The sequence below is a fragment of the Tachyglossus aculeatus genome, chromosome 6 (assembly GCF_015852505.1).
Source record: "Tachyglossus aculeatus isolate mTacAcu1 chromosome 6, mTacAcu1.pri, whole genome shotgun sequence".
In the NCBI taxonomy this organism is placed as follows: domain Eukaryota; kingdom Metazoa; phylum Chordata; class Mammalia; order Monotremata; family Tachyglossidae; genus Tachyglossus; species Tachyglossus aculeatus.
Genome location: NC_052071.1, coordinates 46403742 through 46419099, shown reverse-complemented (window position 1 = coordinate 46419099; position 15358 = coordinate 46403742). Strand labels below are relative to the sequence as shown.

Genomic DNA, 15358 nt, shown 5'->3' with positions numbered 1-15358 from the left:
TTGTGGAAAGAGCATGGGCCAGGGAATCCTACGTTCTACTGGATCTGCCACTTGGGTGCTGCATGGCCTTGGGCAAGTCATTTAACTTCATTTTCATTTTCCTTATCTGTAAAATAGGGATAACATGTTCTCCCTCCCTCCTAGACTTTGAGTCTTGTATGGAACAGGGATTATCTCCCAACTGATTATGTAATGTCTACCCCAGGACTTAGTATAGTGCTTGGCAAAGGGTAAGTGCTTAACAAACACCTTTTTTATTCCTACCGCTATTTAGGCCAAGACTTTAAGATTTTGTTATTGAGTTTGGAGATGAGTATTTGAATTCAATATTAAATTCCAGATGAAGATTATTTGAAGAGCATAGGTCATAAAAATCATGAATTTTCACATGAAGGCAGTGTGTATTTTAAAAGAAAGCAATTCTGGCTGAGGCACTATTCTGTTGAGTGAACCCATTTCTGAATGGCAAATCCTAACCCTAAATTTAATCGCTTGGGAAATTAATTTCAGTCTAAGGGACTTCGAATCAGTTCATGTTTAAACATTAACTGCATGTCAAAAGAAGAAAGTGTTAAGCACCTCCTCTGTGCTGTTTAGTGAAGAGAAAGACTTTAAGAAGAAATAATCAGGGAAGCTGTGATTTTTTTTGGTTTTTTTAGGGATTTTTTTTAAAAAAGGATAGGGAACAATCACTCCAGAGTAGTTTGCATTAACTTTTCCGGAAGGAAGGAGGATGGGTTTACTTGGCTTCTCCAGATCCCCACCATAATTTTCCATAATTTCAGCGTTACTCCTGGCTCTGCCAATAGCTTGCTGTGTGACTTTGGGAAAGTCACTTAACTTCTCTGTGCCTCAGTTTCTCATCTTGCTGCCAACCTCTTGCCCACATCCTGCCTCTTGCCTGAAACATCTTCCCTCCTCATAGCCAACAGACAATTACTATCCCCACTTCAAGGCCTTATTAGAGGCACATTTCCTTCAGGGGTCTTCCCTGACTAAGTCTCCTTTCATTCAATAATATTCATTCAGTAGTATTTATTGAGTACTTACTGGTGCATAGCACGGTATTAAGCTCTTGGGAGAGTACAATACAACAATAAATAGACACATTCCCTGCCCACAATGACCTGCAGTCTAGAGTAGGGGAGAAAGACATTAATATAAATAAATGAATTACAGGTATGTACGTAAATGCCGTAGGGCAGAACAAAGGGAGCAAGTCAGGGCAGTGCAGAAGGGAATGGAAGAAGAGAAAAGGGGGGCTTAGTCAGGGGAGGCCTCTTGGAGATTTGCCCTTTGTTAAGGCTTTAAAGGGTAACTGTCTAATTTGAGGAGGGAGGGCATTCCAGGCCAGAGACAAAGATGTGGAGATGGGTCGGCAAGGAGATAGGTGAAATCAAGGCACCGAGAGAAGGTTAACCTAAGAGAAGTAAAGCATGTAGACTGGGTTGTAGTAGGAGAGTAGCAAGGTGAGGTAGGAGGGGTTGTCACCTTGACACCCCCAGCCCCACAGCACTTATGTACATATCTATAATTTATTTATATTAATGTCTGTCTTCCCCTATAGACTGTAAACTCATTGTGAGCAGGAAGTATGTCTATTATATTGTACTCTTCCAAGCACTTAGTACTGTGCTCTGCTCTCAGTAAGCACTCAATAAATATGGCTGACAGAACTGTAAAACGGGGATTCAGTACCTGTTTCACCTCCTACTTAGACTTTGAACTCCATGTGGAACAGGGATCAGTGTACAACCTAATTAACTTGTACCTATTATATTAGAACAGTGTCTGACACATAGCAAATGCTTAACAAATACCACAGAAATGAAAAGAACAGAAGGTGAGCTAAAACACCATGACCAACAGGACAAGGTTTCATAAGAAATCTGGATGGATAATAGCCCCTGCATCTCTAAAAACAAACTCTGCCTATCAGTTTCCCAAAGAAGAATGAAGGTGAAATTAAGCTTTTATTACGGTCAAGGTTACAAAAGCATCATGTGAAAGTGGGAGGTAGGAGGAGAAGGCATGGAGTCTATGGATGTCCATGGACGAGGAAGAGCAAAGCAACAATTCTAACTCGAGTGCAAGCAGACAGATGGTCTTTCAACAGGAGGGTTTTTTGGTTTTGTTTTGTTTTTAGTTTCCATGAAAGGCAGTGTATAGGCCTGTTTATCAAGTCTGGACAGGAGTTGCTTGGAGAAAGCTTTCTTAATCAAGTCTCTGCCAGGCCATAAAAGCATGTGGGTAATCAAAAGGTTTAGTATTGTGTCCTGCTCCTGGGGGCATTATAAGCATGAGTTGACTTGATTTTCCATCTTTGGTCTCCACTAAACAGCCCCCTCTAAAATGGAGTTTAAGAAGAGGCACCTACATTTCAATCTGCTGCAATACTGGCTAGCGTCTGTCTAGGAGAAGAAGAAATAAGAAGAAGAAAGGAAAAAGAAGGATGAAGGAAGAAGAAAGAAGAATTATGGTACTTGTTGAGTGCTTCCTATGTGCTAAGCACTACTGTAAGCGCTGGGGAAGATACTAGTTAATCAGATTGGAAACAGTCCCTGTCCCACGTGGAGCTCACAGTTTAAGTATGAGGGAGTAGGAGTTAGCCCCCAATCTACAGATGAAGTAACCGAGGCACAGAGAAGTTGAGTGACTTACCCAAGGTCACACAGCAGACAAGTGGCAGAGCCAGAATTGGAACCAAGGTCCTCTGACTGCCAGATCTGGGCTCTTTCTACTAGGCCACACTGCTTCATTTGGTGGCGGATTTGATTTTGTGAATTGCATATGGGCTGGACTCCTTGGGCATCCATATCTCATCTCCCTCCTGGCCCCTCTCTTCAGCAGCCCCCTCCAGAGCCGCAGTCAGTTCCGGGCCGAAGATGTTGTCTGAAGCTCGATAGATGCGGGTAAGCCGGTGGAAGGAGGAATCCGATGAGCTGTCGTCATTGTGGTTGTCGTCCTCCTCTTGATCCTGCAGCTTGGTCCTACCCAACTTGGTTTCTCCTCCGATCTTCAGGTCCCAGAAAGCTTCCTTCACATCCTGAATGAAGGCCATTTTGGGGGCAAAGACGCAGAGCAGGAAGACGAGGCCTGCGGAGACCCCACAAAGGAAGTAGAGTCCCAGTTTCTCTGGGATGCCTGCAGAGAAAGGGGGGAACAAAGATCAATCCGTGAACTCCTGTGAGATGGGCAAGGTGCTTTGAGGGGAGGATGTCTGATGACCTCAGATCAGGTCCAGTCAGAACCAGGGGGTTAGCTCTGAAATGGAGCCTTCAGGAGTTGCAGTGTAGAGCCTGGAATGACAAATGTGCTAGGAACTCTTGTCCTTTGGGGAAATTATCTTTCTTTTGCCCTGAAAAGAAAATTCATTCCTTCAGGGTCGTCTGCTTCTAGAGTGCCCAGCAGAGCAGCATACTGCTGCCCCCCCTCCCCCAGTGGGCTTCTGAGAAGAATAAGGAATGGGAAAGGTATGTGTCTTTCACACAGACCAATCTGAGTCCAAGGGCAGGCAGGAGAAGGCATGGAGGATCGTTGGTGGTTTGCTACTTGGGGTGGCTGAACCATTCATTCATTCAATCGTATTTATTGAGCGCTTACCATGTGCAGAGCACTGTACTAAGCACTTGGGAAGTACAAGGGCAACATATAGAGACGGGCCCTACCCAACAACGGGCTCACAATCTAGAAGGGGGTTACTTCTTATGATCCAGGCACTGACCTAAGCGCTGGGGTGGATACAAGCTAATCTTTTCTTTCAATCATATTTATTGAGTGCTTACTGTGTGCAGAGCACTGTACTAAGCACTTGGAAAATACAATTCAGCAATAAAGAGAGACAACTTTGTCATGCCCACCCACTGACACCATCATCATGCCACCTGTTCGGTTTGGACACAGGCCCTGTCCCACTTGGGGCACCCAGTCTTCACCCCCATTTTCCAGAGGAGGGAACTGATGTCCGGAGAAGTGACGTGACTTGCCAAAGGTCACCCGGCGGACGATGACAGAGGCCGGGCTCTTTCCACTAGGCTGCCCTGCTTTGATAAAGAACCTTCTAGACCGTGAGCCCATTGTTGGGCAGGGATTGTTTCTCTCTGTTACTGAATTGTCCTCTCCCAAGCGCTCAGTCCAGTGCTCTGCACACAGTAAGTTCTCCATAAATACGATTGAATGAATGAATGAACCTCCACCCTGCACCTGCTAGTGTTAATAATAATAATAATAATGATGTTGTTACAGCCAAATAAGCTGACAAGAGCTGGTCTGAGTCTTCATGTTCATTCAGTTCTGAGCCTCCTTGATGTTGCTTCCCCTTTCTATCCCCACTCTCATCTTTTTTATCCCATCCAGGCCTGGGTGTGGAGCCTAGGATGGTTCGAGTAGCTGCCCACTGAGAGCCTGGGAAATTGGAGCAGACGCGACATTGGGCAAAGCTAGATTAGAGGCACCACCTTGTATCTAAGCATATAGACTCACTTTTAGTCCCAGGCTCCATTCAAATTGGGACATATAAGTCCTCTCAGAGAGACCCTCTCTTGCTCCCTACAGCCGCTCCCCACCAGATGCTCAAAGAAGTCACCTACCCCAAATATGGACAAGCACTTCCAGAGAACTAGTAACAATCACCACATCTTCATGTAGTTTGAACACTCTGGGACCTTTATACCATCCACCTGCAGTGAACAAGGGGGACAGGGTCTTACTCACCGAGACAGGGGTGATAGGGCAATAAGAAAACCCTGGCAGAGACTTTTCTCCCCACTCAGTCCAGTTCTTGAATATTTATCTGTACTCAGCATGCTTTTCTTCTCTTTTTCTGATCCCTCCACTCTCCCTCACTGGCTCTCATGCTTCCCTCAACTGCAGCCCTTTCTTACTTTCTTTACTATCTTCCCCACAAGTGCCTTTATTTTGCCAATGCTGAGAATCCTTTAGACTCAGATCTTTTTCACTCAAATGCTCCCTTTTCTTCTGGAACAATGGTGTGCTGTTGCTGATTTTCATAAACCCTGCTGTCTGATTTCCCTTAGGCCTGAAAAACAAAATTTTCATAGCTAACATCCACTACAATCTAAGAATGCCATCCTCGAGAAATTGCTGATCTTTCCAAGATAGAGTTAAGCTTTCCCTCAGGGCAGGATAGGGACACTCAGGATTGAATAAACATGGGAACTGAAGCTTCACTCAACCCACTAGGAGAGTCCCAGTCAGTGGAGACAAACTATACAGAAGAGGGAAGGTGAGGGGAAACCAAGTCAAAGCCAATGGCTCTCAAGGCTTCTCTGGGAACCCTGGATTAAGTAAGGAAGCAGTGGGAATTTAACAAGAGCTGTTTTGACAATGAATCCATATTCCAAGGAGAGAACAGAACATTGTGGCCTTTAAAACAAGGACAAGGGGAAAGAAAGTCTGCCCTGCCTGCCTGTCTCTGCTATGAGTTCCTGTGGGCAGGGCATGTATATGTTATATTGTTGTGTTGTACTCTCCCAAGCACTTAGTACAGTGCTCTGCACACAGTAAGCACTCAAAAATAAGATTGGTTGATTGACTGATTCCACTTATTGCAGGGACAGCATAACACACCTCTTGCTTCTCCTGGCATACCACTGGGATTCATTCATCCATTCAATTCAATTGCAGATATTAAGAGTTTACTGTGTGCAGACCACTGTACTAAGCACTTGGAAAAGAACAATACAACAATAAACAGTGACAATCCCTGTCCACAACAAGCTCACAGTCTGGGGGCAGTGGTGGGAGACAGACATCGATACAAATAAATTAAATTACAGATATATATATATGTGTCGTGGGACTGGGAGCATATCTACAGATATATACGTAAGTGTCGTGGGGGAAGAGCAAAGGGAGCAAGTTAGGGTGACACAGAATGGAGTAGGAGATGAGAAAAAGTGGGGCTTAGTTTGGGAAAGCCTCTTGGAGGAGATGTGCCTTCAATAAGGCTTTGAAGCGGAGGAATAGTAATTGTCTATCAGATATGAGGAGGGAGGGTATCCCAGGCCAAAGGCACGACGTGGACCTGGGACTGGTGCGAGGCAGGAGAGATCGAGGCATAGTGAGCAGGTTTGCACCAGAGGATCAAAATATGTGGGCTGGGTTGTACAGGAGAGAAGCAAAGTGCGGTAGGAGAGGGCAGGGTGATGGACTGCTTTAAAGTCAACTGTGAAGTGTTTTATACAGAGGTGGATAGGCAACAACTGGAGATTTTTGAGGAAGGGGGTGACGTGTCCTGAACGTTGATCTGGGCAGCGGCATAAAGTATGGACTGGAGTGGGAAGAGACAGGAAGTTGGGAGGTCAGCAAGGAGTAGTAATCTAGGTGGGACAGGATGAGGTTCTGTATTAACAGTTTGGATGGGGATCAAAGGCTGTACCCTGAATTAGATTAGAGCCCCTTTTCTGGTGCCAGGATTTTTTCTCCAAGATTTTGACTCCACTTCTAATTGTTGACCTGGGCCTCACTGGTTACTCCATTTTATAGATGACAAAACTGAGGCAGTTCACCAGTGACATACCAGGCCACCCTCAGAATAGTAGTTATAGTAATAATAGTATTTAAACACTTACTATGTGCAGAGCACTAGGTGAGAATATACAGAGGGGAATTACACGGGTCCCTGAAGTCTGTGGGGCTCACAGTTTAAGGTTAGTAATAGTAATAATAATGATAGCATTTATTAAGTGCTTACTATGTGCAAAGCACTGTTTTAAGTGCTGGGGAGGTTACAAGGTGATCAGGTTGTCCCACGGCGGGTTCACAGTCTTAATCCCCATTTTACAGATGAGGTAACTGAGGCACAAAGAAGTTAAGTGACTTGAAAGTCACACAGCTGACAATTGGCAGAGCCGGGATTTGAACCAATGACTCCTGACTCCACAGCCTGTGCTCTTTCCACTGAGCCAAGTGGCGGTGGTAGTGGTGATAGTTGTAGTGGGCTTGGGAGTCAGAGGTTGTGGGTTCTAATCCCGATTCCACCACTTGTCTGTTGTTAAGTGACTTGCCCAAGGTCACACTTCTCTGTGCCTCAGTTTCCTCATCTGTAAAATGGGGATTCGTACTGTGAGCCCCATGTGGGACAACCTGATTACCTTGTATCTACCCCAGCACTTAGAACAGTGTTTGGCACATAGTAAGCGCTTAACAAATACCACCATTATTAATAGTAGTAGTAGAAGTGGTGATAGCAGTAGCAGTACTGGGCCCTTGGGAAGTACGGAATAATAAAGTCTACCACTTGTCTGCTGTGTGATTTTGGTCAAGTCACTTAACTTCTCTTAGCCTCAGTTACCTCATCTGCAAAATAGGGATTAAGATTGTGAGCCCCATGTGGGACATGGACTGTGTCTAACTTGATTGCCTCCCATCTACCCCAGCTCTTACTACAGTGCCTGGCACATAGTAAGTGCTTAACTAGTACCATTTATTTTTTAAAAAGTCACCTGTGCCCTGCCCACAAAGGCAGTCATGGACCTACATAGGAACTCTCCCATCAAACTGTCAGTTCCTTGAAAACTGGCTCTGACCTTTTACGTTTCCCTCTATCTCCAGCAAAGTGTTCTACACCCTGTTGGTGCAATCAATATCAATCAATATTTGTGGATAATGCTGTCATTGATGATGAATCAACCCCAATGACCCCAAGAGCAGAGTTTTCCTGCCTGGAACGAATCAGGGTGCTCACCGTGGGTGTAGTCTGAGAGAGAAAATGGATCTGGAGACCCCAGGTCCACTTGCTGCAGCAACTGTTTGGGCACTGAAAGGAAAGAAAAATTTAATGAAAGAACTGACTGAGAGAAGCTACAAGGGAAGAACGTGATGAGACCTGCAAGTAGAAGGATCTCCCAGCCAAGGAAAATCTTCCCCCTTGCCCCAGACTGTAAGCTTGATGTGGAGAGGGATTGTCTCTCTTTATTGCTGAATTGTATTTTCCAAGCACCTAATATAGTGCTCTGTCCATAATAAGTACTCAATAAATACGATTGAATGAATAAATGACAAGTTTCCCTGAGTCGCCGTCAAGACAACTCATCTTGGCTGTTCTGTCCCCTGTCTGACACTGCTACCTAGACTGTGAGCCCGATGTGGGACAGGAACTGTGTCCAACCTGGTTATCTTATACATCTATCCCAGGGCTTATTACAGTGCTTGGCACAAAGTGCATAACAAATATTATTATTATTATTACTATAATTACTATCATTATTTGACACCAGACACCTCAGTATTCAGAATTTTTATTTTTAAATGACCAGCCTCTCTCCCCCTCAGTTTCTGCTGCCAAGTCTTGTGACTAAGAAGTCGCACTAGTTATCTATTAATCAATCAATCAGCGGTATTTATTGAGTGCTTAGGGACCTGAGAGAGGAGCAGAAGAGCTTTGGAGTAAGGATGTGGGTTGGGAGTCCCTCTGGCAAAATGCTGTAGCTTCTGTGAATTTTTGTAAAAGGTTCTGCTTGGCAATATTACACTAAATAGACTGTAAGTCTCATGTGGGACAAATGGCCTAGTGAATGGAGTACGGGCCTGTGAGTTGGAGCCAATGGTGGTCTATTGCCTATTGGGAAACCTGGACTACATCCAATCAGATTAGTTTGTAATAATAATAATAATAATAATAATAATAATAATAATAATGGCATTTATTAAGCACTTACTATGTGCAAAGTACTGTTCTAAGCACTGGGGAGGTTACAAAGTGATCAGGTTGTCCCGCGGGGGGCTCGCAGTCTTAATCTCCATTTTACAGATAAGGTAACTGAGGCCCAGAGAAGTTAAGTGACTTGCCCAAAGTCACACAGCTGACAATTGGCAGAGTAGAGATTTGAACCCATGACCGCTGACTCCAAAGCCCATGCTCTTTCCACTGAGCCATGCTGCTTCTCATATGTCAGTGCTTAGAACAGTGCCTGGCACATAGTAAGCACTTAACAAATACCATAAAAAAAGAACAGCTAGCTTTCTCTTAGCTAAAGCAGCATGGCTCAGTGGAAAGAGCATGGGCTTGGGAGTCAGAGGTCATGGGTTCAAATCACTGCTCAGCAGGGCAAGTCACTTATCTTCTCTGGACCTCAGTTCCCTCATCTGTAAAATGGGGATTAAGACTGTGAGCCCCATGTGGGACAACCTGATTACCTTGTATCCTCCCCAGAGCTTAGAACAGTGCTCTGCACATAGTAAGTGCTTAACAAATGCCATTATTATTATTATTAAATGAGACAAAGCATCTCCCATGCACTCAATAAATACCACTGACTAATTGAAGGACCTTCCTCTGAAAGAAAAATGAGCATACTAAATTTCTCTTACCACACATGTAAGAGACTCTCAGCTGCTTCTTCACTCCTGGGAAACAGGGATTACCAAAAGTGGCCATATCTGCAAATATGGTGCAGTTCTCCTTCCTGTGACACTTCCTGGAAACTCTCCTCAAGGCTCCTGGAGCTAGGCATTCTAACAATAAACAGAGGGACAAAGATCAGATACCAATCATTTTGCTCTCTAGAAGGATATAAACAGCATTCCGATAAGATCAAGGAAGAGGGCAAACCTAAATTATGAATAGCTCTTGTTGTGTTTATCCCATGGAGGTATTCTCTAAACAAGCCAATGATCTCGTGATGGTTAAGGAGCTGTGTGTATCTTCAAGTGGTGTGCCCCAAAGTTGGCTTTTATGGGTGTTCTGGTACCAGGAATATCCAGGAGGATGAGGGACCCAAGAAAAGGATGGAAAAGCTCAGTTGGGGAGAGAGGCTAGAGAGAAGGATAACATAGGAGACAGTAAGTGGGGACTGGTGGGTAGTGATGGGAGGGACAGCTCAGACAGCTGGAGAAATGGAAGGGTGAACAAGTAGTGTCTTTGGAAAAGGAAATCTTGAAAACGATTTATGCCTATAGGTGCCTAATGGGAAAAATGGTGGCCCACTGCCTATTGGAGTATCCGAATGGATGGGGGCTAGGGGGAGAAAGTTAAAAGCTACATTAGAATTGAACATAGATACAATTGATGTATGTCCGAGGGAGAACACACTTCTTTAGGTACTGTCGTTTATAATTTAAGTCCATATTACTGTGAACTAGTCAGGCATGGAGATGGTGTGTGTGTGATGTGTGTGTGACATGTCAGAACCTGGATTTATGCCATTCTCTAGATAACTGCCCCTTACATTGATAGGCCATTAATCGCATCCCAGTAAGCATCTTTCAGATACAAATGTGACAGGTTGATTAGATTAGATAGGCCTATGGCAGGCTTCCGCCACTCCCAGAAAAAATGGGGATTGGGGGTGAACAGAACCCAGGAACCTCCAGTCCCAGCTTTCTCAACATACCTATGTCAGGCATGGTTTGGTTCTTGGAATCACACTCCAGTTTTCCCTGTAGGAACCTCCCATAACGGGCTGAGTATATTGCCAGGATGGAGCTGTTGCGGCACTGCAACCTCAGCTTGGCATTTTCACACACGGTCTTCGTTCGATGGTTCTCTAGGAAACAAGCCAGGGGTTAAAATCTCTTAAAATTCACTCCTGTAGAGCTCCAGACCTGTCAGCGGGTTCTGGAATTCCTGGCAGCCACCTGAGGTACCATCTGTATCTGGTATGAGAGCAGTGGGCCCCACGAGAAATTCCCAAAGTTGTCTGTCTGAGCCTAAGACAAGCAGCTTTATGGACACAAATTTCTCAAAAGATCTGAAAAAGCATTGATTGTTACAGAAGGTCAGGGATTCTAATCCTACCTCCACCACTTGTCTGATGTGTGACTTCTCTATGCCTCAGTTACCTCATCTGTAAAATGGGGATTGAGACTGTGAGGCCCATATGGGACACGGACTGTGTCCAACCTGATAAACTTGTTTCTACCCCTGGGTTGTCATTATTACAGTGCTTGGCACATAGCAATGTGACTTAGTGGAAAGAGCCCAGGCTTGGGAGTCAGAGGTCATGGGTTCTAATCCTGACTCTGCCACCTGTCTGCTGTGTGACCTTGGGCAAGTCACTTAACTTCTCTGTGCCTCAGCTACCTCTTCTGTAAAATGGGGTTTAAGACTGTGAGCCCCACGTGGGACAACCTGATCACCTTGTATCTACCCCAGTGCTTAGAACAGTGCTTGGCACATAGTAAGTGCTTAATAAATATCATAATTATTATTATTATAGTAAGCACTTAGCAAATACCGCAATTACAAAATCTAAGCAGAGGATGCATTCCTTTCTTTCCTCAGGCAGGGACATAGCTGCTTGCTCCATCAATATCAAAGGTTGATCCTCAAGACTGTAAGCTCCTTGTGGGCAGAGAACAGGGCTACCAACTCCTATGTGCTTAGAACAGTGCTCTGCACACAGTAAGTGCTCAATAAATACTACTGACTGATTGACTGGGACAAGGTTTGAGCTAAGTTACAAGTTGAGGAAATTGTCGGGATCATTCTTAGGCTCACGCCCTACACCCAGTGAATTTGCCCCTGGAAAAGAGCTCTTTCAGATCCCCAGCCCTCATCCATGCTCTGTGGCATTTTCTCCAAACTGAAAATTGGAAGGACTCACCTGGTCTACACTTGTAGGAAACAATCAAGTACTTGTGGGTCCCAGTACAAGGGTCTGGACCGAACACACGGCTGTTCACTGACAAATGGCACCACTGCTGGTCTTGACATTCATCTAGAAGCTTCTGGAGGGAGAGACAGACAGGTACGAATGGGTCAAGGGGTTGTCATTTCAGCCAGTCAGATTTTTCCATCCTTAAACGTTCTGAGACAGAACATTGGCACCAGACACCATTGATACCAGGTGATTCCATTTTCAGAGCACAGGATTCAGAGGAAGAGGAGAGGGAAGAGAAGGTAAAAGAAATGTGAAAGAATGATGCAGAGATCTTTATGGAACTCCTCCAGCTTTCTCCATCTCCAGAAATTGGGCATGTTCTCCTCCTGAGAACCTCCGTCATCAATATTGAGGAAGATGGAGAAGAAACGTGGCCTACTGGAAAGAGCACAGGCTTGGGAGTCAGAGTATATAATCCAGACTCCACTATTTTTTGCTGTGTGACCTTGGGCAAGCCACTTAACTTCTCTATGCATCAGTTTCCTCAGCTGTAAAAAAGGGGCATTAAATCTACTCCCTCCGACTTAGAATGGGAGCTCCATGGGGGCCAGGGACTGGGTCCAATCTGATTTTCTTGTATCTATCTCAGCACTTAGTTCGGTGCATAGCATATAGTAAGTGCTTAACAGGTACCATTATTATTATTGTTATTATTTTATATCCCTGTGTCAGTTTAGTAATACCAGGGCCCCTTGCCAAGTTACTTGGGTGGCATGTAGTGCTGATCCAGGAAACACTGTTTTCTCAGTCGCTAGCCCTTGCTAGTGCTACCAGCTTCTTTTTGCATTAAGAATCCCATCTGGTTGATGTATTTCCCTGCCCAATATAGGACATTCAGAATAGCATCACCTTGAGTTCAGGATTTGGGCAGTTCTGCAAATGACTCTACTCATTTTCTGTTCTCTGAACCATTCTGAAAATGGTATGATTATTTGATACACCAGAACTGTCAGGTTCCTATGGGATCTCACTGTCAGTTCTTACTCATTCTTTCAGTTCATTCATTTATTCAGTAGTATTTATTATTTACTGTGTGCAGAGTACTATACTAAGTGCTTGGGAAATACAAGTCGGCAACATATAGAGACAGTCTCTACCCAAAAACGGGCTCGCAGTCTAGAAGGGGGAGACAGACAACAGAACAAAACATGTATACAGGTGACAAAACATGTAGACAGCACTTACTGTGTGCAGAGCACAGTACTAAGTGCATGGGTGAATGCAATGCAATAATAAACAAACACAATCCTTGCCCACAATGAGCTCACAGCCTAGAGTGGGAGAGAAAGATGATATTATAAACACACATATTATAGATATGTACACAAGTGCTGCGGGACTGATGGGGTGTTGAATACAGGTGCAAATCCATGTGTGAGGGCAATGTAGAAGGGAGTGGGAGCACTTACGTATATATTCATAATTTATTTATATTAATGTTTGCCTCTCCCTCTACACCATAAGCTCACTGTGGGAAGGGAACATGAATATCAACTCTGTTATATTGAACTCTCCCAAGTGCTTAGTACAGTGCTCTGCATTCAGTAAGCACTCAATAAATACAACTGATTTGTATTGAAGATGCCCACATAACAGACTGTCTTCCATCCTTCTCCTCTCTGACCTGCCTTTGACACTGTGAACCACCCATTTCTCCCAGAATACTACGCAACCTTGGTTTATCTGACACTGTCCTCTTCTGGTTATTCTCCTGACTGGCTGCCCTATCTCCATCTCTTTAGCTGGCTTTTCCTGTCTCTCACTTCCTAACTATAGGTGGTGTCTCTCAAGGCTCGGCTCAAGGTCCCATTTTATTTTCTATCCACACTCATTCCCTTCATGATCTCAGCTACTCTCCCAGTTTTAACTATCACTACTATGCAAATACCCCTCTCAAGAGTTTCCAGTACGCTACCTGTATATATGTATATATGTTTGTACATATTTATTACTCTATTTTACTTGTACATATCTATTCTATTTATTTTGTTAATATGCTTGGTTTTGTTCTCTGTCTCCCCCTTCTAGACTGTGAGCCCACTGTTGGGTAGGGACCGTCTCTATATGTTGCCAACTTGTACTTCCCAAGCACTTAGTACAGTGCTCTGCACACAGTAAGTGCTCAATAAATACGATTGATTGATTGATTGATTGATACCAGTCTCGAGCACAGGAGGGAGAGTCAGGCAGAGGCATATCTATTCCATTCCTAGCTTGGCCAGTGGCTAGCAAGTGGAATGCAACCTGCTACACATCAAAACTCACCTATGCTGGACGGCAGCGGCATGGAAGAGAGTTGAGGGCAGAGACTCCAGTTTACTGTGAGGAAGGAGGCTATGGTAAGCCACTTCTATATTTTTACCAAAAACACTATGGATACACCAACCAGAACGACTGCAGATGGAGGTGGGGCATTCTGGAAGAGATGTATCCACGGCGTCACTATGGGTTGGAGATGACTCAATGGTATAATAATAATAATAATAATGATGGTATTTGTTAAGCACTTACTATGTGCAAAGCACTGTTCTAAGTGCTGAAGATAAGGCTATGCAAGTGGCTCCAAAATGGATTAGTCAATTGATCAATAAATGGTATTTATTTGGTGCTTACTATGTGCAGAGCACCATACTAAGCACTTGGGGGAGTACAGTACAACAGAATTAGCAGACATGTTCCCTGTCCCTAATGAGCTTAGAGTTTAGGCAGGGAGAATCTATTTCACCAGCCCTGCATTTTCATGTCTCCTCCTGCCTATTCAACCTCTCTACATAGATATTCTGCTAACACTTCAAGCTCAACATGTCCAAAACTGAATTTCTCACCTTCCATCCCAAATCTTCTCTTCCATCCAACTTTCTGGAACATCACTGTGGATAATACCACCATCCTCCTCATCTCTCAAGCCCACAACTTTGTCCTTACTCACTATTCGTCTCTCTCATTCAACCTCTAAGTTCATTCTATCACCAAATCATGGCAGTTCTTTCTTTATGACTTCTCCAGACTCTACCAATTCCTTTCCACCCCAACAGCTACTACGCTGGTCCAAGCACTTGTCAGATCTTCACCTTTTTTTAAATGGCATTTGTTAAGCACTTACTATGTTTCAGGCACTATATTAAGTGCTGGGGTAGATACAAGCTAATCAGGTTGGACATGGTCTAGGTCCCACGTGGGGTTCACTCGTTCATTCATTTACTTGTATTTAGTGAGCGCTTACTGTGTGCAAAGCAATGTACTAAGCACTTGGGAGAGCTTTCCCTTTTACAGATGAGGTAACTGAGTCACAGAGAATTTAAGTGACTCAATGCCATATGGAAGACAAGTTGTGAACATGGGATTAGCATCCAGGTCTTCTTTCCACTAGGTCATGCTGCTCCTCTACTACTGCATCATCATCCTTGTTGGCCTTTCTGCCTTTGGTCATTCCCCCTACGCTAGACCATATTTCACTCTGTTGCACACATCATTTTTCTAAAACATCATTTTTTGACAGCTCTATAGCTTTTCGTGAACCACCAAAGGATGCCCACATAAAAGAAGAAACTTCTGACCTTCGATTTTAAGGCATCCTATTGACTATTTTTCCTCTCTCCTCTTCCGCTATACCCAAGCTCACACCCTTCACTCTTCTCAAGCCAACCTACTGACTGTACTTCATTCTCAACTCACTCCTTACTGAACCTGGCCTTCCTTTCTGCCTAGAAAACCCTCCCTCTTCGCAGTCAGCA

The 15358-nt window shown here is 44.2% G+C and overlaps 1 protein-coding gene across 2 annotated transcripts in view; it reads right to left on the bottom strand.

The window, feature by feature from the left end:
* Window positions 1-2713: 2713 nt before the first annotated feature.
* Window positions 2714-15358, bottom strand: part of LOC119929953 (protein eva-1 homolog C-like) — a 34660-nt gene continuing 22015 nt past the window's right edge. The window contains exons 3-8 of one of the 2 annotated variants that reach the window (XM_038748339.1): window positions 11568-11691; window positions 10356-10508; window positions 9334-9477; window positions 7709-7780; window positions 4590-4679; window positions 2714-3144 (exon numbers count right to left, since the gene is read on the bottom strand). In XM_038748339.1, coding sequence (XP_038604267.1) covers window positions 2756-3144; window positions 4590-4679; window positions 7709-7780; window positions 9334-9477; window positions 10356-10508; window positions 11568-11691 — 972 coding nt within the window. In that variant the 3' untranslated portion in view covers window positions 2714-2755. The remainder of the gene's footprint in view (window positions 3145-4589; window positions 4680-7708; window positions 7781-9333; window positions 9478-10355; window positions 10509-11567; window positions 11692-15358) is intronic. The other variant, XM_038748340.1, reaches the window with a different exon arrangement.